Consider the following 26785-nt stretch of genomic DNA (forward strand, 5'->3'; position numbering starts at 1 on the left):
GGAGAAAGGAATATAAGAACTGGTTGGCCGTAGTTATAAATAGCATCAGTTCCTGCAAATCCTGTGGCTGGAAGAATTGCTGCCATGCCTTATACTTGCCCGTGGATTTAATTCCTTTTATCTGCTACTTCATATATTACATATCCTTGCACGGACAGAAAATATACTTTGTATGAAACAGCACCAGCTCCCAGCTTCCTGGAAGATTTTTGGACAAAAGACCGACGTTTCAATGAATGAATGAATGTAGTTAAGATTTCCTTTCATTTCTCCCAATGAAAATGCTCCTGTCCAGTTTGCAAGAAGATGCCACAAAATGCTGGGGAGGCAGTGACAGACAGACAATGTTCAGAGAAGGATGCAGGTATTGGTAGGGATTAAATTCGCATTTAGAGAGAAACCTACCAAATTCAGACCTTCCAAAACAATATGCAAACTGAAACATAGCCATACCTCAAAATTTACACTTCTCTGAATTTAGAAATGTCATTCTACAGCCAAGGAACGTGCCCAAAATGCACATACTAGGATAAAGTATGCAAATTGCTGAAAAATGCATTATACTGGGGGAAATCGCTTTTCAAAAATGACTCCGTTAGGGAAAATCTTCTTAGGAGAAATCAGCTGATGGGTTTAAAGAATTTCCATGAGGACTTTAAAAACAATTCACAAACTGATGTGGAAATGGGAACAGAACTTATGGTTGGAAAAATGAGAAACCAAGAGAAACCAAAACTGATTGATTCACCCAACCCTGGATTCAGGACAGATCCTCCATGCGGCACTAGAAATATGCCCAGAGATAATTGTGAGATTAAAAAAGAAATATATGCAACAAAATAGGAATGGGGAATGCTGGATGAGAAAGTGAAGGCTTGATGATAAGTGGGACATCTGCTTACAGTGTTTCCTAACACTGGCCAAACTTTATGGCCAAATAACCAGATTGCTTACCCAAACCTTCACTCAGTCACAGGCCAGCAACATAAAAAATGGTCTGTATAAAGTAATAACATATCACAGTTAAAAGCTGTAAGGGGATACAAGGACAAGGCAGTGTTAAACATTTCATAGATTCCACCAATTAAATATGACAGCTAATCAAAGACAAAATCAGGAAAGCTGCAGATTTAGAGAGAGCAAAAGGCACCTAATCAGTGAAAACACTGAAGGTGGCCGATGTAGAAATATGAACTGTAAAACTGTTAATATTCCGCGATCAATCCATTCGATTCAGACATATGGTGCATACAATGCCGAAGAATGATACTACATTAATTTAGTAATCAAATAGCATGTAAATGAAAGATCCTCACTACAAGCCACCTTAGTGAAATTCTTTATTATAACATCGCACCCACAATAATGCGGGTATTCCAAAATTATTAAGGGAAAGCACACGTATAATGTAACAAAAGGACACAAGGTTACAATTTTAAAAACCAACAATTTTCCTAAAAATGAAGAGGCAGTTGCTTTATTTTATATACTCACAAACAACAGCAGTCTTGATTTGGCATCTTTAACATGAAAGTGATTCCTTCATGTTTCATATATCCTGTATTTAGATCATTCTCATAATTGAGACCAGCTATCTAGTCCCAGAGCCACTTTTTTTCTATAAAGGGACATCTCCAGTGGCTTGCCTTGCAATTTATATGGCATCCTAAACTATCCAAAAAAGCAGCATCTTAAACCAGTGATTGTGTACGCAGTACAGTCACAGCAATAAATATACAACCTACAAGGGCGCGCCCTTTCACAAATACACCCCTTTGCACACACAGAGCTGCCCTCTCCATTGAAGTAAATGCAGCAGCCAAGACACACAGGACTCTCTATACTGCAGGTTAATGTACAACAAGCCATTAAGAACACAACTATTTCTTTCTCGGCGCACAATAGATAAGTTGGATCAGATTCCCTTACTTTTTCCTATCGCATGGTAGCTCCACATAACGTTATAGCCATTCTATAACGTTCTGTAGAACTCGTTCCAAACATTTCCGCGGAAAAGAAACCTTATGGTCAGCTTGTTCAGCCACTTTGGCCTTTAGTGGTTACGGATCAGGCATACCCATAGGTAAAATGGGTTCATACTTAGTGCAAACTTTGTTGACCTGGTCATATCACTACTCACAGTCTGCAGGCACAATTGATAGCATCTCTCCAAACCCACTATTTTACTTTTTTTGTTTCCTCTTGTGCCCAGCAGAGAGAAACATATTCGCCTTCTCTTCCAAGACAGAAAAGCAAGAGGCGAGTACACAAAGTCCTGGCCCATAATCCCAGGACTGTTTTCTTATCTTTGCATTTTTTGACACAGGAAGCTCCCAGGACATTGGTCCATGTAGCTCGGTATTGTCTAGAACGGGTTGCAGAAATTTATCGTCTGCTATGCCAAGCCTAAATGCCAGTAGATGGGAGTTAGTAAAGGTAAAGGGTCCCCTGACCATTAGGTCCAGTCATGGCCGACTCTGGGGTTACGGCACTCATCTCACTTTTTGGCCGAGGGAGCCGGCGTACAGCTTCCGGCCCATGTGGCCAGCATGACTAAGCCGCTTCTGGCGAACCAGAGCAGCGCACGGAAACGCCGTTTAGCTTCCCGCTGGAGCGGTACCTATTTATCTACTTGCACTTTGACGTGCTTTCGAACTGCTAGGTTGGCAGGAGCAGGGACCGTGCAACAGGAGCTCACCCTGTCGCGGGGATTCGAACCACCGACCTTCTGATCGGCAAATCCTAGGCTCTGTGGTTTAACCCACAGCGCCACCCGCGTCCCTCCCAAAGTGGGAGTTAGTTGACTGCAAAACCAAGTTGACTATCTATAGATAAGACTGAGCTGCACCTAGCCTTTCCATTCTGCGATCATCCCAATGATAACTTTTCCACTTCACATACTGGGAACCTATTGCCATGTGATATGTTGGCAAAAGGAAACTATCTAGAGAAAGAAAAGGTGGTTGTGGTTGTCGAGAATTAAGGAAATGTGACAGATGTACATATTCTGGGAAGCAAACCTCCTTGGTTCTGCACGCCTCAGCAGAATGTAGGTGACATTTAACACACAAAGTCAAACTAGCAGATGGCTCCAAGCCCTCTGAGGATACATCTTTTTTAAGCCCAACTTACTCCACCGTTAAAAAATAATTAATATTTTAGAGAGAGGCCTTCTGCTCTAGTTGAACAATACGGTGCTCTTCCTTTCCGTAACAGAACTAGATGAACCCTGTCATAGGGAAAGAATGATTATCCTAAGTATAAAGTACAGGAATTTTCTAGAAATTCAACAGGATTTCTACTGCTTTAAACACTGCAGTCTACAAATACTATTAAAAAAAATATATTCACAATGCATTAAGAAAAGCTGATTTTTGAAACACACCGTTAGACTAAGATAAACACAAATTACTGGGGGGGGGGGAATCACAGAACGTGATGGTCTTCAAATGTTTTAACCTCAATAACTCTAGAAGTGACATAAAATTTCTAAAAAGAAGAGTAATAAAACCCTGCTAGACATACAAATAGAAAAGACAACTCAACAGTGCCACCTTGTGAATTTAGTTAACCAGTATTTCTTCCTTGCTGTTTAAAGAATTTAGGGTTATATTGGCTTTTTTATGGAATGCATATCTTTAATCTAATCTATTTAAAACCACTGACAATAAACATCTGGAAGAGGGGGCATCTCTAATTAGCAAGCACTTAATTTGTTAAAGGGTTAGGGGAAAGGTATAAAAATTCAGTTATTCCTCTGAAAATAGCCACAAGTCCGGCCCTTAGAAACACTGCTCACTCTTCCCATGCTAAACACTGAATAAAATGATAAATTCTGAACAAATATGTCTCCCTGTTTTGCAAAACAGGGCAAAACAATTAAATTGATCCTGGGGGATTTCTCAACTAGGGGTTATGCAGATAGTCCTAGCTCTGGTTAGATTATGGTAACACCAAGGTTGCAGGTTTGATCCCCGTGTGGGACAAAGTCTATTATTACTTTTGGGTTGAATTTCCCGCATGTTGTGCTGCAGGGTAATTGCATCGCACAAAAATGGCAGGCCTTGATACCAAAAGTGCACAATACCCCTTACATAGTCATTCATGTCCACATTTCGCAGTGCAATACTGTCACAGTGCAGCAGAGGAAGAATTTGCCACAAAGAAGGGACTTTGCAACAGCTGGTGTGACACAACCTTCGGTTAAGAAACTCTGCCCAGGTTTCATGTTTTGAGAGATGAGAGATTTATGCCAATGTGCAGCTTGGTTTAGGACAAAAAACAGTAGTCTGAAATAGATTTCTTAAGACATTATTGTATGCTAGAAGTCTTTCCAATTGCATTTTCTGATATAAAACTTATGTAAAGTTATAGAGAAGTTTGCTGCAAAATCATAGTTAGCATAAGGTACTTCAGCCATGCCTTATTATCCACAGCTTCTGTCTGTGTCTTCAACATGTCAGGTAGAAAAAAAACAGGTGCAGTTCTTTCTAGAATGCAGATAATACACCTCCTGGATTTCTGCTTTCCAAAAAGCTAGTTAACACAGGGAACTGTTTTAGCTTACTTATTAACCTAACCTAGATTTATAGCCTGCTTTTAAAGTCCAAAGAAAGTGTCCCAAAGGGACTACTCTGAATGGCAACAGCTCTCAAAGGTTATCTTCTGGAACCTCTTCCCAACACTGCTCCAAAAGGATCCTTAATTAGAAGTATAAGAAAGTGAACCTGAGACTTGCATGTAAAATATGCACTTTCCCACTGAGCTATGAGTTTTTCCCAGAGGTGAAAAATCCTCCAAAATGAAGGAAACTGAAGTCAATATGTGAAGGTACTCTACACGCAACTATTGAAAGAGATTTCCCCAGCACTCGAAGCTGCAGGATCAGTTCGGTGTTGCATTTCTGCAGCATGGAGAGATGCTCTGTGCCACCAGTGCCTATTCCTAGTGGTGGCTGGAATGGGAATGAAGAATTATGAATCAAAACTTTGTATTAACCACAAGCGGCAATTATACTGGCACGCTGAAGAACGGTAAATTTAAAAGGTCCGTGATAATAAGGAAGATGCTTATTTTGCAATCTTTTGTAAGTTGTGCGCATCATTTCAGAAGCCCTGCGGATTTCATTTACAGTTAATAGAAGCAATGAACAATGCCAGTTATCTTTGTACTATTGACTTTTGAGTTTCTGAACTGCCTTTCCAAAAGACTCCAATCAAACCCACAAGACTCATCTCAAAAAGCAGATTAGTGTTATTGCTGAAAGCAATAACAAACAGCTCATTATTGCTTTGTTTATTCCTCCAAGAACCTTGATTAGGAAACTTCAGCTGCATCTTATTTTTATTAAACCAGTAAGCTAAGTAATTTATTCTTTTTGGCCTGTGTTTCAATTTAAAATGTTCCCATCCTGCATGGCGTAAGATGTTCCTGTTAAACCAATAAGGAAAATTCATGTTGTATTCTGAAGCCCTGTACCCTGGACATCAGCCACTAAAGTTAATCAGATTTTTTTGAAATATTTTTAGTATTATTTATCATGTAGATATTTAACGGCATTTGCTTGGAAATGGTTTAAAGTTCAAAATCTTTCATTGCTAAATTTCATCCTGTTATTTCACATAAGAACTGCTTGGAGCCCATTTCTAGTGTTTCCCAACCTTGGGCCTCCAGCTGTTTTCGAACTACAATTCCCATCATCCCTGACCACTGGTCTTGCTAGCTGAGGATTATGGGAGTTGTAGTCCAAAAACAGCTGGAGGCCCAAGGTTATCGGAATGGATTGGCAAATGCATATACCCTGCTCTATCTTAGGAGAGAGATGGGGAACCCGTGATTTTATTTTTAAAAGAAACCATAAATTTCCAGCTGCCATAATTACGAAATAGCAGAAAGTAACAAAAGCAAGCATAGAAACAATAAGGAAGATAATTCTACAACGTTTTGGGTACTGGCATACACTGAAAGCGAACAAATGGCGGCAGCCCTTGGAAATTCTTGCCTGTTCATCCTCAATGGATACAAAATTCTCAAAACATTGCAGAATCAATGCAGTGGGCACAAAAGTTGGGCAAGGCATTGAGACAAGGAAGGTTGAACCTCTCAAGTCTTAAGGGTGTTTATGCTAAAAATACACACACAACTCTACTGGGTTCAATGGAACTTTCTGATAAGTTATGAGACTTAAAACCTTGTAGCATAACCCTATGCATGTTCAGAAGGAAGACCCACTGTGTTCAGTGGGGCTTACTTAGGAAAGTGTGCATAGGAACGCAACCTTAAAATACTCAGCTATACTTTAAACTTCATTGCTTTCATCAGAACTTCAGTCTGGCATCCGGCATGTTAAGTGACATGCAGATTAGGTTAATTGCATGATGTGTAAATCAGCTGTGGTCCTTGAGCCCGCAGTAGATTTCAGTGTTCTTTATTCTTGCCATTTTATTCCTGAAACCCCATTTTTAGGTTCATTTGGGTTGCAGTAAAGGTCATCGTCATCCGCTAACTTTCACGCGTAAATTGCTCCATGGTGAACAGTTCCTGCAAATGAGCTTCAACGTATTGATATGTGAGACTCAACCCATTTTGGAGAAGACATGCTGTCCAAGTAGTAAAATCTGAATTCTTGATAGCACAAGTGCAGGAACAAGGCATCCTCACTAAGCAAAAACTATGTTTAGGAGCCGCATTGCAGTAAACGAACCATATCGAAAATTAGCCTATTGGACTTAAGCTACGCCACTGTTTTCCACCTTTTCATTGCATACAGCTAGGAACACACATAGATCTACTGAAAGCATCCCAGATTTATAGCCCCTACAACATAGGAAGCATGATGTAAACAAATTTATTCACATTAGTTTTTTGTGGTTTAATTTCCCTGATCTTATATTTATTAATTCCCAGGATTTTAACTGTATAAAAATGGCTTTTCAATATCTGCAAAAACAGTGCATCAGATTTCACATTCACTGCCAGTTACAAACATCCAGAATGTTTCTTTTTTCCTTGGTAGAGTTTCAAAGCCTGCAGACTCTTATTTGCTGCAGGAAAAGTCCTAGAATTTAGTCATCCCATTGCCCAAAACTACCACATAAACCTTTGGATTTCCTCGCTGTTCGGCCATTGAAAAGGTTTGTTCAAAAAGATATGGAAAGTCACCACGTTCACCAAAATATAAAAGGCCAATTCCAGGAAAAGTTTAGAAAGCGATGGCACAGGAATATTCAGCCTGTATATGATATATGGCAAAATGAAGTAACGGAACTCTAATAGCTTCTGGGGAACTGTGACAACAAACAAACATAAAAAATATACCAAATTCCAGAAAACAGATTTTGATTTCAGTGAATCCGTGAAACTCCATCCAGCAAATATATAGACTGGAACTAATATGTACTTCACCAGTTCGTGTCTTTGGAAGATCTTTCTCCATATGTAAAATGTGTAATGCCTGTTGTCTGCAAGCAAGTATTTGTGAGCAAATGTAAACTTCCAGACGAGGAATAGAGAGATGATGGTGAGGATGCTGTATCGCAAAAAATGCTTCTGGACGGAACGGAGAAAATTGACCATTTTGCCAGGGGTTACTAGGTGAGGAAAGGAAAAAACGAGAGTAAAAGAAAGGAAGTAGAAAAGCTGGGGAAAATGCAGACAGGCTTCATGGCTGCTCCTGTCGCCAACGACAATGCCGCCATTGAGGACCACAAAAGTAAAGAAAACAAGCACCATCATGATGTACGGCCATGTCAAGAGAAAGAGAGTGCTTAGGTTTTTAAGTGACATGAGGTAGGCCTGGAGAAACCTGAAGAGTCTGATGAGTTCTGAAAAGGATCCTTTCGCAGGCGAGTTCTTCTGCTCTTTGCTTTTCGACAGCTCTGTCTTCCAGGCCTCGCTTAGTTTTTGTGCAACAACACTTCCTCCGCAGAACACAGTCCATACAATGTTGGTCTGACGAAACATGAAGCCGCAGAACCCAAGCAGGGCCGACGTTTTATGATTGCCGTAAAGGCACATTAAATAAGCAAAGAGAGTGAAAAAGGTTGAGCCTGTGTCGGTATAATAAAGGAATGTAAAAAAATAAAGAGTTGGAAATGCTGCGAGCGTCAAGGTTGACAGAATTCTCTGGAATCCAGAGGCAGCCTAGAAAGGGCGACGAAAAAGAATAATTAGGACTGTTGCTTCCGTTACAAATTATTAACGAAATGGACAACCATTGGAAACTTTGTTTGCGCAAGCACCACTGAATTGGACAGGCATCTCATTTGTCGCAAACCATTATGTTTTAAGGTAACTTCCAGGATTTCAACTGCTAAAAACAGAATTGCCAACTGATTAAATAAGTTAAATCATCTTTAATCAAGTGCATTTCACTTGATTAATGTACTGATTAAAATCATGCATTGATAAAAACAATACTTCGGAAGCAAGAAGAATGCTTTTTTGCTTTTATGTGAGGCACTTATTATTATTATTATTTGAATTTATATACTGCCCTATACCCAGAGGTCTCATATATGTCACAGTAGGCATCCTCTTTTAAAAAAAAGGATTTCCCCTTCTCTCACAGGCACAAAGAATCCCCGTTCTAAGAGGGTGTTTGTAATTTGCAGTTTATATAAGCATTTGTATTTTAAAAATAACGGCTTAAATCTAACAGAGAATTGGGTGTGCTTATTCCCACTGATTTCAATGAGTTTAAAATTTAGAAGCACATTTTTTCTTTTAAAAAGTACGTTACCTGATTAATGGAAAGGGATAACTTTCTCACTTACTATTATTTTTTAACTGGTTAATCCTAACCAATTAATCTACCAAGCGCTGCAACCCTAGTAAAACCACATTTCTGACCAAATGACCCATCAAGATTAAGACTGGATTCCCTTAAACCTGGGACTACATGGCTCTTACTTCTGAGTAGACTTGTATAGGATTGCACCCAAAATGAATATTGCTAAGATCCTGAACATAACATAGTGTAAACCATCGCAAAATCCTTAAAAAGTCCTTATGACTGCATTACAAGCCTATGAAAAACCAATGTGACTTGTAGTCACAGGTGTAATATTAAGCACATGCATAAGTCTTTGCTTGCCACGTGCGCAAAAAGCTTCTAAAAGTACTTGCTTTTAGAAAAACAGGAAGGCAACATAATCTAAGATGCTGGGACGATCCAAATGTTATTGCAGAAAAAGAATAAAATGCAGCTACATCATAATGGAAGAGTTCAGAGTTTTGCCAAGCCTCTGACACATTAATGGTGCTGCTGTGTATAGGAATGACACTCTTTTAAGTGTGATACATTTGCCCTGTACCTTTTTATGGTGCATCCTGCAAAAAAGCAAATATAGTAAATAGAAGTTCCCAATGCTGAACAGAAGATTGATGAATCTGAGCATTCCTGTAGAGCAGACTATGCTTCCAGACCACCCAAAGAGCCACGCTGCAGGTTTCACAATTCCAACTGACACCAAATATAAACCAGGAAGTGTAGTAATCATGGGGTCCCACTGCAAAAAGAGAGAACAGAAAGACAATAAAATTAAACAGCTCAGAAATGTGTTTTTATAATTAGAAAAACAGAATGCAAAATTAATGAATTCAATTAAACTCCTGCTTCCTCTTTCTGTTATTCCCATGTATATTATTATTATTATTATTATGAGGAGGAGGAGGAGGAGAAACAGAGATTTGTACATCTCCCTGTGCAGAAATTAGTGTTCCAGGTATATGGGAAATGTAATCATCTTGGGAGAGAGATGAAAATCCCTGATTCACATTACATTGGCAGTTTCGAAAATGAAATGCACATCATTTGTGTCACTTTTCTTTTGCTAAGGACGCAGTCTGCCGAAGTCATGTTTTAGAATTTTTGTTTAAACAGAAGACGAAGTTCCATCTTAACTGAATTCCATTTAGCTGGTTCTTATACAGTGGTACCTCGGGTTAAGTACTTAATTCGTTCCGGAGGTCTGTTCTTAACCTGAAACTGTTCTTAACCTGAAGCACCACTTTAGCTAATGGGGCCTCCTGCTGCCACCACGCTGCCAGAGCATGATTTCTGTTCTCATCCTGAAGCAAAGTTCTTAACCCGAGGTACTATTTCTGGGTTAGCGGAGTCTGTAACCTGAAGCGTCTGTAACCTGAAGAATACGTAACCCAAGGTACCACTGTATGCTATACAATTTGATATGTCAATATTTGACTATATGAGTTGGCTAACCCTTAATGCCAAACAGCGCTGGGTACAAACTGGGAAATTACAAATTAAGCCTTGTTTCCAAATCATGATCTAGTGTTATGGATGAACTGGCCCTTGCATCCTCTTAGCTGTCTCATATAGGCAACTGGGTTTCATTTCTGAAACGTCTCTGATAGCTCATTCTGAACCGCTAGCCAAGAATCTAGTGTGTTTTTTCCTGACATATTATAATAATTTGTCGCTTTCTGACTATCCCAACCGCTAAGTCCATGTAAAGCCGATCTCTGCACCACTGCATGCTTACTGCCAAACAGTTGCAACAGGCTAGAAAAGTTATATGTGCTAATCCCTGCATAAAAGCTATTTGGGCAGCAATGGGGAACTGCCAGCCAGCTGGCCTAACTAGGCTGGCACAGGTCCGAATTTGACACTTGAGGCCAGTTCCCACAAGCTGCCACTCTGCCCCACAGCCGGCATCATATATATGATGTCACGTGTGATGCAGGTATGGGTGCAGCTAGCAACTGGCTGCATAAGGTGAGGTCCTCATTGTTCCTTTGCAAGCAGGGTTCCCTCTCAGTGCTGATCAACTGATCACCATTGATCATAACAGGTAGGAATGGGTCAATATATATGTGGACTGTCCCTGGATAAAGTGAATTTTCTTCTTTAAGTTCCCAAAGTTCTTAACCTAGCTCAAGGTTTCATCAGAACTAGCCAGATGCTTAACGGATAATCAATCGCAGTCAGCCAGTCTTTTGAAAAATATGACTTTAGAGCTGTCTTGTCCCAAAATGGCTACTAGACATTCTGTTTCGGTGAGAAGAACTTGTGCAGTCTAACGATTATTCTATTTCCAGTAGTAGATATGTAGCCGTGTTGGTCTGCCATAGTCAAAATAAAAAAATTCCTTCCAGTAGCACCTTAAAGACCAACTAAGTTAGTTCTTGGTATGAGCTTTCGTGTGCATGCACACTGGTATCTGAAGAAGTGTGCATGCACACGAAAGCTCATACCAAGAACTAACTTAGTTGGTCTTTAAGGTGCTACTGGAAGGAATTTTTTTATTTTGATTATTCTATTTATTACCCATTGCTACTTATATCGGGAAAGTGGCAAATTGCGTGGTAATAGTCACTGGGTGTGAAGCAAGATCTGAGTGGTGTTGCATATTCCATTTAATGCAAGTACATGCCATTTTTAAGTGCATATACCTTTTTATAAGCTGCCACTGAAATTATGCTATTATTTCTGAAGGAAGGCTTGTAGGTGGAGCCTATGTATAAATTAAGTGGGTCTTTGAAATAACTGTAGGTGTCGAGAACCAGCTCGACATCAGTAAGAAAATCAGTCTCACACCAAGATGACTTGAAGAAAAAGCTTTGGCTTCAGCAGCAATGTTTATTGTGCGCAGTGAAAATAATTCATCCTCTCTCCTCCAGCACAGCGCTTGTTCTGCCTCGTACCCAAAAGTAACAATCAAAAGGAATGCAACCTTGCCCTTGCCCGCAGACAAAGAGGGTGCTATTCTACGTGAGCCAATCATTTAGTCTAGCATGAGGTGTTCACGTGCTCATCAAGCTCTTAGCAATATCTCGTGCTGTAAAATCACTCTGCAATAATAAGAACTCTGCTCATGCTCTTATGTACAAGCAATCATTTTCCCACATGTAGGCAGGAATTTTGCCTCATACAACAATCCTGTATCACTTACTTTGGAGTAAGCCCAATCGAACTCAATGGGATTTACTTCTGAATACCCATGTGTAGAATTGTGTTGTTAATGTGCTCTGCTTCGATGTTCATGTATGATGCGCACAGATTGCTGCTGCAGATTTACTGGGGACAGTTGAGGGGGTGAGTAAAGTGGACAGGGAAGGATTTAGAGAGATTAGGACTGTAATCCCTTGGGCTGCACAAATAAAGGGGGGAAATGGAGTTTCTAAGGAACTGCAAGTGCAGCACACATGCAGCTCCAGAATCTGTTTCCCATGCCAGGGCTCAGACGGGAAACATGTAAATTGATTTTGATAAAGGGAGGAGTCTCTGAACGTGAGCAGATTGCATTGTACAATGCCTCACCAATTAGGGTTGGAATTGGGGGTGGACTTTCAGTATCAAAGGGTGCAGTTTGGGGGCACTTTGAGCCCCAGCACTTATCTTAAAAATCAGAATTCTGGGACACAACTGGGCACCATCAAGACCTTGCGGTGCCGTTGGGAAAGTGAAACACATGAAGAGCTTTGCAGACTGAAAGCAGCCCTTTTACGCACATGATTTAGTTCTTATAGATGTATAACAGAAGTTGTCCTTCGCCACCTGTCTTGTATAGTACAGGATTGCCCCATATTTCAATGTAAAATTCTACGTCCTGTATCGGTAACAGTTTTGTCCTGCATTTCAGGTCTTCCCCTCTCTTTGCCAAGTTAGAGATCCTCTCCCAAGGAACGTGTTTGAAAAGCTGTGCATTTAAGCACAGACAGATCTATAAATTCATGTGTATGTGTGTGCATGCGACAAATTCCAGACGGGCTACCCTAAAAGGCTGCAATAGATGACAATGGATTGCTTTGAAGTCACTTAGGGGAGGAAAATCACCATCATCATCATCACCAGTGCTTTTTTCTGGGGGGATGCATACCCTTAAACATTTTGTGAATCTAAGTTTGGCCTCATTGAGGGGCAATATTTCAATACGAGTAGGAAAATGAGAGTATCCCTAAACATTTTTTAAGTGGAAAAAGCACTGATAATCACCCAACTGCCCCACCCCACCCCACCCTATATTTTGCCAGAACAAAAGTGTTAACCCTTGTTCTAAACCCTGATGGCCAAATTCGGATTTGCAGGGCTTGAGTAGTAGTAATAGTAGTAGTAGTAGTAGTAATAATAATAATAATAATAATTTATTATTTATACCCCACCCATCTGGCTGGGTTTCCCCAGCCACTCTGGGCGGCTTCCAACAAAACACAATACAGTAAAATACAAGAACCTATTAAACATTAAAAGCAACCCTGTATCGGGAAATTTTTTATATCTAATGCTTGACATTTCTTTAACGTGCTGTAAGCCGCCCAGACTGGCTGGGGAAACCTAGCCAGATGGGCGGGGTATAAATAATGAAATTATTATTATTATTATTATTATTATTATTATTATTATTATTAAGCATTGGCTTCCCTGCACCCCTTGACAGATGCCCTGCAAATCATAAATGGAAAGGTACATGCGTGAGGTTTAAAACCTACAAGATCCGACAAACTACCCCTCTGCTTTGACTCAAGGCGGGCGTCTTAAGAGCAGGTGAAAGTAGGGGGGGGGTCGTCGGACTCCATCTCCCATCAACCCCCGCCATCAAGAGCCACGCAGAGGGATGATGGGAGTTGTAGTCCAGCTGTGGCCCGGCGCCCCCCCCCCCCGACCTAGCCACCCCTGAACAAACCCTTTTAGTCGCGGGGGATAAAAGAGGGCGAGGAAGGCGGCCGTGGCAAAGAGAGGCGGTTTGGTTATCCCCGCGGCTCGCGCGGCCTACCTACCTGCTGGAAGCGCCCCTCGCAGTAGGCGTGCGCCTGAGGGACGTGGAAGGCCTCGTCCATGTAGGGCGAGCGTTGCTGTCGGTTGAGCGCCGAGAAGAGCAGGCACGAGGCGAGGAAGGCGCAGCTGAGCGCCGCCGAGAAGTAGTAGGCCTCGGAGCGCTCCATTGCTGGCGCCGGGGGTCCGGAGGGGAACCGGGCACGAAACGCGAGGCCCGCCCGCCCGCCCGCTGTCTCAGGATAAGGCGAGCCCGGTAAGCCTGAGGCGCTGCTGCCTCGCGCGGCCGCCCAACCCCCGGCTCGGCGTTGTCCTCTCAGGCGGGGAAAGCCGCTGCTTCAAGCCGAGCCTTGCGGGGAAGGGACTGCCGGGGACCGCCAGGCCGGGCGCTTGGCGAATATCTCCCTTTTTTGTCAAGCTCGCCTTGAAAGGGTGTGTGTGTGTGTGTGTGTTATTGCCGCACTTTGTGCAACGGCTTCCGTGTCGCGTGTGAGCTTTAAAAAAATATTTTTAAAAAATACTTTTCAAGTTTACGCATTTCACCCGTTTTTATACCTTTCACTCATTTTACAATCCTTTCTTTTTTGAAAAATTATTTATACTTTCAAGTTTATGCATTTCACCAGCTTTATACATTTCACTCATTTTACAGTCCTTTTCACATTTCAATACTTGGACTTCCTTTCCCCTCTTTCTACGGCTCCATAACTTTATTTTCAATATCTTCTGCGTATTGCAAATTAACTCAGTGTGCTCATTTATTCATCTTCTTTAAATATATACTCTTATGAAAACGGCATGTTATTACAATAATCCTGCCAATATTTATACCTGTTACCCAGTCAGATGGATGGGGTATAAATAATACTACTACTACTACTACTACTACTACTATTATTATTATTATTATTATTCTGTAAATATTCAGTAAAGCATTTCCATTCTTTTATTTTTTTTAAAAAATGTTATCTCGATTTCTTATTCTTCCAGTAAGTTTCACCCCATTTCTGCATATTCCATAAGTTTTTGTATCCATTTTTCCTTTGCTGGGACTTGTCACACGTAAGCTTCCTGTGTGCAGATTGCAGACCCTCCTGATATAGGAAAAAATAGGGGTGGTTGGCTTTTGCTGGCCAACTCCCCAGGATCCCTAAGTCCAGGATCAGTCAGAGATGAATGGATGGAGGCAGGATCCAATGGAAAGCAAGGCGGATCTTTATTTTTCTGTTACAGCAGAGTTCCCTCCGCCTCCTAACAAGGAGGTGAGAGAGACCCAGAACATCTCTTTTCAGGGTTTGCATTTTGGATGGAGAAGGACATCCCCTCTACAAACAGGCAGAAATTACATCCCACCTAAGATGGGGTTACTGTGGCAAATCCTTGGGATTTGGCAAGTTTTACATAGTTCCAGTTTACACAAAAACGTTAGCATTTTATAAGACCATCAGGATGCCTGTCAGGCATCCCTCAATCTGGGCAAACAGTGACAATTAATTCAAAGGAGGTTCATAGATATAGGAGATGAATCCCTTCTGGAACTTCCCCTGATGGCTATCTGCTTACCTGTTCTCAGGCAAGGGGGATTAAGGAAGCAGAGGAAATATTTGCAGTCTTTAGGAGAGCCAAGATGGCTTTTGGATTGCTCTCCTGTATTATTTTAGACACGTGGTTCGTATACTTACATATGTGTGTTTACCTTGTGCAATCATCAACATTTATTCTATATTTGAGATCTTAGAATTCCTGTAGCACTCCCAAAGGTTCCTATTTTCAAGGGATTTACAGAAGCCATCACGCTTTTCAATTTGAACTCTGAATACCCCACTTTTCTTTACGACATCCCTAAGGAGGTTTGAGAGTGAACATCCTTTTCCTGTCGTCAGCCAGCCAGTCACTTTATTCAGAGGTAGACTGTCCCTGAATCTTGAGGTTCCATGCATTTTGATCTGATGTGCAAGGGGGGGGGGAGTTGTAGAAATTGTTAAATGCCAGAATATAAACAAGGGTCTAAATTTGAGGCCCCCTGTGAGGCCGCAGGCCAAAAGACCCTCCTGCCCCACCCCTTGGCTGTGCACACTTGCGTAGAAGAAAGATAATTGTCTATTAAGATCTTATTTTGTTGTTTTTGCTTATCTGCTTCTGCACAGGACCAACTGTGACTCACTGAAACTACTCACAGGATCGTCTCGGAAAAATTAATTGGATCACCAACGCTAAAGGTATTCATTTATGGAATTTATTTTAAAAGTGACCCTATTGACAGCAAAGATTGCCCATTAATAGCAAAGATTGCATCAGAATCATCCCTTTGTCAAGTGAAAAGTTCAAGAACACATTTGGAAACATTTTTTAAGCTTACTGATGGGATGTGTGTGTGTGTGTGAGAGAGAGAGAGAGAGAGAGAGAGAGAGAGAGAGAAACAGAGGGCGGGGGGAGCATATGTCATTTGACCCATCACTCCTGAACGCTCTTTCCATAATGAGTGTCTCTTATTCTAAGCAATAACATTTCTATGGAATTTTGTAGATTTTTTTTAAAGAAACACTATGCACCAGTTCACTCTGTGAACAGACTCTGTCCATCACAAAAGTCCCAGCACATTTCAGAGAACTGGGGGGGCGGGGTGGATCTGCTGTCACTTTGTGTATGGTTTGGAAAAGAAAAAAAGCAGTGATAACAACTCAGGCTGCCTTTTGCAAAAACACAGTATGGCTGTTGGAGTCCAGCTTCTGCAGGGTTTTCCAGAGAATGGGTCAATGACAACTCCAGATAATGACCGGCTGAGCCAAAATGTATAAACACTGAAATGCAACGTATTTTTAAATGCTGGTTTGGCCGTGAAAGTCATGTATGTATTGTACTTCTGCACAATGAGAGGGTACGAGTCTTACATTTTTGTTTAAAGCAGAAAAGCTCAATATAACTATAAAAATTAGTATGAGCGATATTCCCAAAGCTGATGCACGTTTTGCATTTTTGCACTGTGTCTTTGTCGAAGAATGACAGGCCACATAAACCCTTTATACTTACAAGATCAGACTGCTTAAATCAGAATAAATTTAGAGCATAAACGTTTCAAAGTAGTTCGGTTTTTCCAGCTGCTGACATGGAACACGGTCACTAGGCCAAGTTCATACTAATCTTGTGCAGACTTGACAACTTTTGAAACGTCTCTATGGAATGTAGCCTTAAGCTTAATTAAGTAAAACTACTAGGCAAAGAGCAAACACAAAAGTATCAACAATACCCATTGGTCACTTTTTATAAATGTTCCAGGTTTGACTGATTCGGAAGCAGCGTACTGCTGTGTTGCAAGATGCAGTGTTTAAGACATCGACTGGAACTGTTTCCTGACTGCCTTGTTACTCTTATCCTGTTTAATGATGTGAAAAATGCTGCCATGCTAAGAAAAAAAGCAATGGAAGGAGCTATTGATGGAGCATTAATTAATCCTGCAATGGTGAGCAAACTAATTTTTTTATGTATTCATTACTGTGGTAACGCAAGGTTTGCAAAACTCACAGAGCTTTTGCAATCCTGCCTGTGTGAAATTCCGAGTTTCAGGAGCTGTATTAGATTTGAAGGAGAAGGCAATAGATTGCTATTCAGGTAGGAGCAGGTCAGCGAGAATGTTAACTGTGCCCAGTTGGACAAAAGTACAGATCTTTCAGGAAACTTGTGAAAGGTTGTGTGAGAGAATGGATGGAACATTTACCGGGGCGCTCTGCCCTTTCTGTAGCAACTTTCCTGCATCCAAGAAACATTGTGTTTTGCTGAACACAAAGTAAAATGAAAGGGGATTTTAATGGGTGTGTTCGTTCTCTACCCATCCTTGGTTCAAGCCAACCGTGTTTGATCTCTATTGCTCCCTCTGTCTCCCAGATGTCTTTGCTGGAAACTGCTGTGCTGGCATGGCTAGTGAGTAGAGCAGACAAATGAGGAAATACTGGATATGCCTATTGCAGTCGTTAAGAGTTGTCAACAGGCTCATCTCAGCTATCTGCCAATCTCTCATTCCCACCACCCTTCTGAGTAATACCCCTCCCCACCTTCTCACTATATAGAAGGATCTGGCAACTTCTGTTTCAGTGTATCTGAAGAAGTGTGCATGCACACGAAAGCTCATACCAAGAACTAACTTAGTTGGTCTTTAAGGTGCTACTGGAATGAATTTTTTTATTTTGGATATGTTTAGATGCTGATGGCTGCCTGAAAATGGCCCAAAACCACTGTTTGAGAAGCACTGCCCTGCTGGCTGTATTTTTGCTTCTTATCTGGACTTTGGTTTATTTGTTCTCATATTAAACCATTTTGAATATGCTAGATCAGTTTCTCATTTTTTAAAAAAACCTGCAAAATAGAAATTTCACATCTGGGTGAGAGAAGAGCTGTAGAAAAGTTTTCACTTTCCTCAGGATTTCTAAATGTTTATCCACATTTTCTCATGATTTTTTCTTCTTTGTTTCTTCTCATTATACTGCTATACTCTCTGCAAAAGGCTTTTTTCTGATTCTTTACAAGATAGTGAGAGCTGTATTAATAGGATTCCAGTTTCCCCTGGTAGAAATGTGATGTGTGAATTTAATTTTCATTTAAATATCTACTTGTACTGTTACTACTGTATGTTTAGACCTCAGACATGGTTTTAGTGATAGACCAAAGTTATTTACAATGTGTGGAATTGCCCCCCCCCCCCTTTGCTCCTTGTTTCAACATTTAATTGATGGCATAACAGGCTCTTTGCCATTTCTAAAGTATATTTTTCCTTGTTGAGCTAAGGAAAGCAGTGGGTCTATTTTAAGGCCTACCCCTGGAAACCAAACTTTATTCTGTATTTTTTGGCAGATTGTTGATCCATTTCAGTTACTCGTGGCAACTAATAAAGCTGTACATCTCTACAAGATCAATAAAATGAAGACAAGAACTCTTAACGCTGAAATAATATTCAACCTTTCCCCGAACAATAATGTAAGATGGCTGCCTACAGCATACTCTGAATTTTTTTTTTTTATTTTTTTGCAATAAGAGCACAATAAGAGCCCTGCTAGATCAAGCCAAAAGGCCCATCTAGTCCAGTATTCTGGCCTCGTAGTGGCCAAACAGGTGCCTATGGGAAGAATTTGAGCAGGACCTCCTGACTGTAACAGTGAAATAAGATTTTCTTGTCCCTGAAGAAGCCTGTTAATTGAAAGGTGTTATGTATATTATTCACCACACAAAATATTTCCTGACCATCAGTTTGCCTGCACACATACCCTCTTACTAAGCCACCCTCGTCTCTGCAAGACTGAAACAAGGTCTTAACAAAGCATTCAGTCTTAGGCTTCACAACTGCTACCCTTTTACTGAGTTCATAAAATATGTAATCTGGGTGCTCATTTTATGAGATACAGGAAGTTTATACCACTCCTGCCCATCCCTTGACACAGCTTATCATTCTTTAAATCTGACATTAAAATCCTCTGCATGTCCCTCATATAGTGACTTGAAAACAAATGAATGAATATTAAACTGCCTATGATAAAATATTTGTTGTAAGTATTTATCTTGTGAGATAGTTAACATTTCACTTAACAACTAATTTAATCTTTTCAGAGCTTTGGAACCAAATAAATGGGAAAATATGTTTTGTGAGATGCTTTGGATTGCTAGGATGTGACTGACGTATATAAGAACACACAATTCTGTGTTTTAGATTTCAGATGCCTTCAGAAAGTTTGGCATTTCCGACAGTGACACTGCCGTACTCGTTGTTCTGGTTGAAGACCAAGAGAAAACCGTGAATCTGGATGACGTAATACGTCAAGTGGAAGGCCAGCAAGTCCCATTAGCAGACCTCCCCAAAATAACAGACCTACAGAAAGTTAAAAAGGTTTGTACAAGTTTGTCCCGGGTTAAGGGTTGAGATAAGACAAAATATAGCATTTTATTCGGTTTGTAATGACAGTTTGTAATTGTAATTTTGCAATTACTTTTAGTACAGAGTGGGAGGGGACGGACCTGTGACTCTCCAGATTCCCACAGCCCAAACTAAAAGGAGTGTGGCAAATGGGAGTTGAAATTCAATTTGTGGTGGGCCACAAGGTATTAATTTCTGAGATAGATGGACATATAGTGCAGTCTTAAGCTCACTAAATCCAGTTGGATCCCCCCCCCCAGCTAAGCATGAGGGGACCTAACCACTGATCTAAACCACTGAGCCTCTTGGGCTTGCTGATCAGAAGGTCGGCGGTTTGAATCCCCGCGACAGGGTGAGCTCCCGTTGCTAGGTCCCAACTCCCACCAAGCTAGCAGTTCAAAAGCACGCTGAAAAAGTGCAAGTAGATAAATAGGTAATGGCATTTCTGTGCGCTTCTCTGGTTTCGGTGTTCCGTTGTGCCACAAGCGGCTTAGTCATGCTGGCCACATGACCCGGAAAAACTGTCTGTGGAAGCGGACAAACGCTGGCTCCCTCGGCCTGTAAAGTGAGATGAGCACCGCAACCCCAAAGTCGTCTGCGACTGGACTGTCAGGGGTTCTTTACCTTTACCTTTAAGCATCCTTAGGAATGCAAGCATACCCCTACATTTTCTTAATCTTCTTTTGTGTCTTACATTTCCCCCACTCTGTATTGAGAGTTTTGACTACAAAGTACATTAGGGTGCAGTCCCATGGTCCCTGGAGAGGTCATCCCAGCAGCCATTTATGTTGCCATTTTTTGTGGGTGTAGAGGGAGGTCCAGAAGTAGAAAAGTAGGTCCACCCCTGGAGACCCCTGGAGATCTTCTCAATTCAGCCATGGAGACTTCTGAAACCATCCCTCTTCCACTGTTGGTGCAGGGGGGACAGAGAGAGAGAGAGAGAGAGAGAGAGAGAGAGAGAGAGAGAGAGAAGGAGCACGATGGGGCTGAATCAAGCGAGATCTTGGATTCATAGAATCAAAAGTCACCCCATTCCCCTAAGAAGGGTGCGAAAAAATATGACAGCCTTGGAGCTGCCATACTTATTTCCGTTCTAGCTGTCTCCTCCCCAGCTTTGATTCCTGCATTTGATTCCTGCATAGTCCAGGGGATTGGACTAGATGACCCTCATGGTCCCTTCCAACTCTACAACTCTTAAGATTTTATTATTTGCTCTAGAAGGGCATTGGAAGTTATAGTAGCTATGCTTTGGATTCTCCCTTCTGCCTGCCATAGGATTGCTGTGCCCATTTTTTCAACTTGACCTATAAAGCTGGACAATCTTTTGCTCCTCCGGAAAGTGACTATTCCATTTTCTTTGCAGTTGTACAAGCTAACCCCACAGGAAGAAAAAATAGGCACGCTGCTGGATGGCATCATTTGTAGAATGGCAACTAAAGATGTTTCATGAAAAAAAAAGTTAGGACATTGAAACAGTTTTAGCCTGAAACAAATGTTTCTTTCAATTTTTCTGTTTGGTCGAACCAGTGTTAAAATGCCCTGAAGTCTAACTCTTATTTTGTTTGAAAACGGAAGCTGTCACAATTTTATTACAAACATGGAAGAATGTTTGGGTATTGTGATTATTTTATAATCAAGAAGTAAAAGTTTATTGTTCACTGTATTTTTGCATACTGCCCTTCTGGCAATGTACGCCAGGCGGTGCACAATTTAAAAGACTAAAAGAGAGAGAGAGTAAAAGATACAAAAAGCAAAACAATAAAATGACAGCATTCTCTCGGGTTATTGGTCTTGCTACGTGCGAATGGTGTGGGCATTGTGGCTTGGCCTTCTCCTTCCCCCTTAGTTAACACAGTTCTTTGAATTAACCCTTGGGGGTGTGGTGGAGCTAGTAGCGCTGTCAGATAAGGACTTTGGGCAGAAGTGGAGGCTGCCCTCAGCAAAACAAGGACAGGGGCCTTCAAATGAACTATGGCTGGCTTACCACACTTTGAAGCAAGTGGTACACATTACCAGATGAGCTTGTGAAGGTGTTGTATCAGTTCAGTTCTGTCCACTTCGAAGATTTCGGCAAGTATCCCATCAGGTCCACTGGCTTTGTTGTTTTTCATTTGGTTAATAGCTGTACACATCTCTCCCAAATTTGGAGATACCGCAAGCAAATCCTCACCGTGATCAACTCCCATCCAGAAACCTATGTCACTACTGTGGAAGGACATGTGGATCCAGGATTGGCCTCTACAGTCACTTACGGACTCACTGTTAAAACCGTGTTCATGGAAGGCAATCTTACTCAGCTACGAGTGATCGCCAAAGAAGAAAACACACTGTCATCAAAAAAATTCGCCCACAATAGGACTGTTGAAGCCATAGTCTAAAATTGCCAAATTGTGCCACTGAGCAGAGAGGCTGATGCTGCTGTACTCGAAGAGCAGCTAGATCAGGGCCAAAAGCCCATCTGGAACAGCATCCTTTTCTTACAGTGGCCAACCATATTCCAACAGGAAGTCTGCCAGCAGGACTTAAGACAGCAGCACACTCCCTGCTTACGATCCTCAGTATTCATGCTGCTTCCTTAAAACATTTCCCTATCTGCAATATTCTCTTCATTAGAATAAACCCTTATCACCATCCAGGATTACAACTGCTATCATCCCTGATCATTGGACTTGTGGTTGGGGCTTATGGAAGCTGTAGTGCAAGGTTACAAGTTCCCCATTCCTGTTTTAAGGTATTTTTTCCAAGGCTGAAACAAAAGCATTTAGTGCCTTAAACCAATACAGTGGTACCTCGGGTTACATACACTTCAGGTTACAGACTCCGCTAACCCAGAAATATTACCTTGGGTTAAGAACTTTGCTTCAGGATGAGAACAGAAATCCTGTTCCGGTGGAGTGGCAGCAGCAGCAGGCCCCATTAGCTAAAGTGGTGCTTCAGGTTAAGAACAGTTTCGTGTTAAGAACGGACCTCCGGAACGAATTAAGTATGTAACCAGAGGTACCACTGTACTCAGAATTAAGATGGAGGATTTTATCTTCCTTTGCTGCTGTATAGATGTATATTACAAAAAATCATCTGAATGTTACAAGGGAGGAGCATTAAGAGGAGTTTAGGATATACAGTTGTACCTTGGTTGTTGAACGCCTTGGTACTTGTATGTTTCGGATCCCAAATGATCGAAACCCGGAAGTGGGTCTTCCAGATTTCAAAGGGTTTTTTTTGGAAGCCCAACATCTAATGTGGCTTCCGCTATTGTTTCCAGCGCGCCTGCACAATCGGAAACTGTGCCTTGGTTTCCAAACATTTTGGAAGTCGGGCGGCCTTCTGGAACACATTCTGTTTGAAAACCAAGGTACGGCTGTATAATTCATATCTTTTGTAGCTTATAGATTCTGAGAATGTCAGTCTGTGCAACTTGGACAGTGTGCTGAGTCTTCATTTTTCTCCCATAGTTGTACAAGAAGCTAAGGGTAAACAGATTTGCATATGCTGTAGTATTTTGATAGAGAATGTCCTCTCATACTTGGCCTTAGTACCAAGTTTGCTCCTGGAACGTGATAGTATTTTAACTGGATAGATCTGATGCACAGGTTTTTTTACAATGACATCAGCAAAATGGCCCAGAGATCATTTAAGCTTTGGATCCAACACTTTATAATGTATACAGTGCTTGTATTTTGATTAACAAGGGAAAGTTAGACATCTTTCGTATATTCCTAGGAAGTTAGGTTGTTTTGAAATCAGAAAGGCAGCTGTATATGCAACAAAACCCACATGCTTGTACAAATCATAACAAGATGATGATCTGCAGATGCTTCTTCTCAGAGGGTATTAGAAAGCTGGAAAGGACCTAAATTTTGGGCTACCATTTAGTACCCTACCCTCCATTAACCCCTGTTGCATCCCCCGCCCTGCAAAAATCAAGCCTGTCCAAGTCTGGCCACACAGCAAAGATGCACATTGTACAATAATTGCTCCCAACAACTTTTGCAATGGGCTGTGCTTACACACCACAGGAAAAGAGAAAAAAACCACGAGGACACTTGCCAGTCTGGCCCAATGAAAAATGCCATCTTTGTTTGCCTGAAAGGAAATATTGGAGCTTGAACGCAAGCAAACACCTTCCACCAGTGGTCTCAAGGTAAATTCACCTGGTTATTAAATGCCCCCTTGCCCCTGATTATTACTGTTTCTGGTGTCCCAGGAAAAATGGAAGGGAGCACATGTTAGCTCTTTTAGTGGTGTAAGTAACTGGCAGCTTGCACACATTTAACTTGGGCACATTCAGCTTTATGCACTTGGCAGATAGATAGATATTTCAATATAGATATATATAGAACCCAATGAGTTTCTACTATACAGCATTTGGGCATTATGCGATATCCCCAAAACGTAATCCCAGCATAAGCCAAGAGTCACCTGTATTCATTATACAGCAGCGTTATGTGTTTATTTGCATATAAGTGCTAAAATAGGCCTGGCTCCAGCCTCCATATGAACACAGCAGCTGTGAGTGCTATTCAGTTTGCGCATGCCCCTTGATCCTACCACAGTTCATCTGTTCCATTCAGGGACGCTTGCATGGCATTGATCAGGGAAAGGATAGGGCTTGCTGGTCTCTGGTCTGGCATTCTCTCAGCTTTGAGGTCATGAGGAATGTGAAGCCAGTCACAAGCCAGCCATAGTATTAGATCAGGGTTTCCCAAACTTGGATCTCCAGCTGTTTTTGGACTACAGTTCCCATCATCCCTGGTCCTGCTGGCAAGGGATGATGGGGAGTTGTAGTCCAAAATCAGCTGGAGACCCAAGTTTGCAAAACCCTGTATTCGATGGAGGAGTAAACAGAAGGAAGATTAACTGACATGTTGCAGAGATGGTAAAAGTCACCATTTGAATGAATTTGGCAAAAGGGATTGAGAAACTTAGAATCTGTCCTAATATTAAGGTGTCAAGATATTTTGTCAAACAGATAAAACTCTGGCCCTATTATAAGCTTCTCTTACCCTCTAACCATTGGAAATATTAGTGGGAGCTGGAATTGAACAATACCTAGAAAGCCATATGCTCCCCATCTCTGTCCTGTAAGATATCGTACCCTGTTCTGTATTTGTTAAAGATTGCTGGTTTAACCTTAATACAATAAACATATTACATTAGGTACATGCAATGCAAGACCAGGAACTAATGGCTCCTCTTTTTCCTGGATTGCAACACACTATACAGTAGTTTGCAGTTACATCCAAACTAACATGGACGGTGAACCATAATTGCAGACTTGGGTTTAAACGTGGTTTCCAAGGCAAATACAAACCACCATTTACTACTTAGGGGTGATGTTTTGTGAGGGTTTGCTGCTGAGATCACACTCCAAATTTAATAATAATAATAATAATAATAATAATAATAATAATAATAATAATAATAATTTATTTATACCCGCCCTTCCTGGTTCAGAAAACCGGGCTCAGGGCGGCTAACAACAAATTTAAAACACTTAATTGTGATACAACAAAAAACAGCATAAAATACAATATAAAAGCGTGAATAACAATAAATTCAAAGTTCAAAAATCAAGTTGGAAGGAAATCCATCCAGTAAACATTAGATGGTCACCAGGGCTAGCTGGTTACGTTAGTCCTATTTGGGCCAGCGAGGCCAGGGGAAAATTAGATGTGGGGTCCCAGAGCAGGTAATCTTCATAAAAAGGGGAGGGGGAGGGAAAAGAGAGGAATAAAAGATCAGGCTAAATTCAAATTGAAATCCAGGCAGAATAGCTCGGTCTTACAGGCCCTGCAGAAGGAGGTTAAATCCTGCAGGGCCCTAGTCTCATGGGACAGAGCATTCCACCAGGTCAGAGCCATCACTAAAAAGGCCCTGGCCCTGGTGGAGAATAGTCTGACTTCCTTAGGGCCCGGGACCTCTAAACTATGGTTATTCATGGACCTTAAGGTCCTCTGTGGGGCATACCAGGAGAGGCGGTCCCATAAATACCACAACTTTGCCCCTTTAGGCTCCTTCAGACAGGAGGGTGTGATAAAAATCTGACAATACTAATAATAATACTAATAACAATAACTTTGAAGAGCAGAAGCCCTAAATTTGACTTATGAGGAGAGTAACTTGGTATTTAAATGGAGAGCTGGTCTAGGAAAGATGTTCATTTATAAGTGTTCCCTAATTAGGAATCGTGTAGTGATCGGTTCTTAAAATAAAAGTCACTTAATTATTTGGCAAGCCTAGCAGCCTTCCCCTAAGCTCCTGTGTTTGCAAAACTTAAAAGAAACAATACATTAACGCTAGAAGAGAATTCTTCCAAATTGGGACCCCATGCTAAAGATTATGCTAGCTGCAATATTTTCCTTTGAAAGGGATTGGAAGAAATGGTAGTGCCAACAATTTCGTTGTTTTCACAGGTTTTCAGGATAATCTGTCTTTTCAAAAGCTGGAGCGGTGTGGGGGTGTGGGATCTGTAGGATAATATCTAGAGCTGGAAGAGGGAAGGAGCTGAAGCTTCTGAAACAACACTTCAGCAGTATTATCATGGAAAATTAAAGGCTTGTTTTCATTGCCTGACAAAGCAAATGGCACATGGAATATATCATCCAACTTGTTGGCTGGAGAGCAGACACTATTTTTGGTAGTTTGAACTAACGGCAAGCAGGTACGTTTCAAGTCATATCCTTTTTTGAACATGTGTGAAAAATCACTCCAGCCCAGTTAACATAAACAGAAGGGATCGTAAAACCGTTCCTTTTCACCGCTTGTGCCCCTAGAGTTGAAACACACCAACAGTGCCTTAGGGTTTGCATGAATGCTTTTGCTGCCCTTTAAGTAACACACCAGCTATACTTTGCTCATGTCTCCTTTGTTAGAAGGATGCTGTCAAGAGAGCTGTACGGATCATTTTATCCTTCTAAAGGGAAAATAAATTTTATTGCTTTAAATCTGAGCTGATGGTATCTGAGGCAGTGGTACCAAACTGTCCGCCTGTAACAAATGCTTTTCACATCGCCTTATCTGCTGATGAATGCCTATATTTTGGCAGAAAATTCATCCTGGGGTTTTCCAGATGTCTTGGGCCACAGCTCTCCCAACTGCCTCAGCCAGGATGCCAAATGGTCAGCAATGGTGGGAGTGGCAGCCCCCAACAT

The 26785-nt window shown here is 41.3% G+C and overlaps 3 protein-coding genes across 15 annotated transcripts in view; 2 read left to right on the forward strand and 1 right to left on the reverse strand.

Annotated features, from left to right (window-relative positions):
* LOC310687917 (uncharacterized protein) overlaps positions 1–6131 on the forward strand; it is a 69155-nt gene extending 63024 nt beyond the window's left edge. For both annotated transcript variants that reach the window (XM_083463874.1, XM_083463875.1), the window contains exon 5: positions 1–6131. In XM_083463874.1, coding sequence (XP_083320000.1) covers positions 1–176 — 176 coding nt within the window. In that variant the 3' untranslated portion in view covers positions 177–6131.
* On the reverse strand, positions 1324–13905 carry ALG10 (ALG10 alpha-1,2-glucosyltransferase; the record flags this gene model as incomplete). 4 transcript variants are annotated; one of them, XR_014516609.1, is made up of 4 exons in its annotated part: positions 1324–5667; positions 5788–8142; positions 9315–9509; positions 13741–13905. XR_014516609.1 is itself a non-coding variant. In XM_083463647.1 (3 exons), 3 exons carry the CDS (start codon positions 13903–13905, stop codon positions 7087–7089), a joined length of 1416 nt encoding a protein of 471 aa, XP_083319773.1. In that variant the 3' UTR covers positions 1324–7086. The 4 variants fall into 4 exon arrangements, 3 of the variants coding, with proteins under 3 accessions (XP_083319773.1, XP_083319774.1, XP_083319775.1); XM_083463647.1 differs by having other exon boundaries at positions 1324–8142; XM_083463648.1 differs by lacking the exon at positions 13741–13905 and adding an exon at positions 13453–13546 and having other exon boundaries at positions 1324–8142.
* Positions 13407–26785, forward strand: part of TPRKB (TP53RK binding protein) — a 20072-nt gene continuing 6693 nt past the window's right edge. For 4 of the 9 annotated variants that reach the window (XR_014516619.1, XR_014516620.1, XR_014516621.1 and 1 more), the window contains exons 1-7: positions 13848–13991; positions 15883–15954; positions 17012–17195; positions 18581–18703; positions 19431–19607; positions 23651–23775; positions 26048–26295. Coding sequence is in view for 2 of the 9 variants with exons in the window: in XM_083463798.1 (XP_083319924.1) it covers positions 17052–17195; positions 18581–18703; positions 19431–19607; positions 20998–21084 (531 nt within the window). In the remaining 7 variants the exon portion in view is untranslated. Of the gene's footprint in view, positions 13427–13847; positions 13992–14167; positions 15642–15882; positions 15955–17011; positions 17196–18580; positions 18704–19430; positions 19608–20997; positions 21420–23650; positions 23776–26047; positions 26296–26785 lie in introns of those variants that run through there. The other 5 variants (XR_014516618.1, XR_014516623.1, XR_014516624.1 and 2 more) reach the window with 5 other exon arrangements.

The sequence above is a fragment of the Podarcis liolepis genome (genome assembly GCF_965112155.1).
Source record: "Podarcis liolepis genome assembly, chromosome: 10".
NCBI lineage: Eukaryota > Metazoa > Chordata > Lepidosauria > Squamata > Lacertidae > Podarcis > Podarcis liolepis.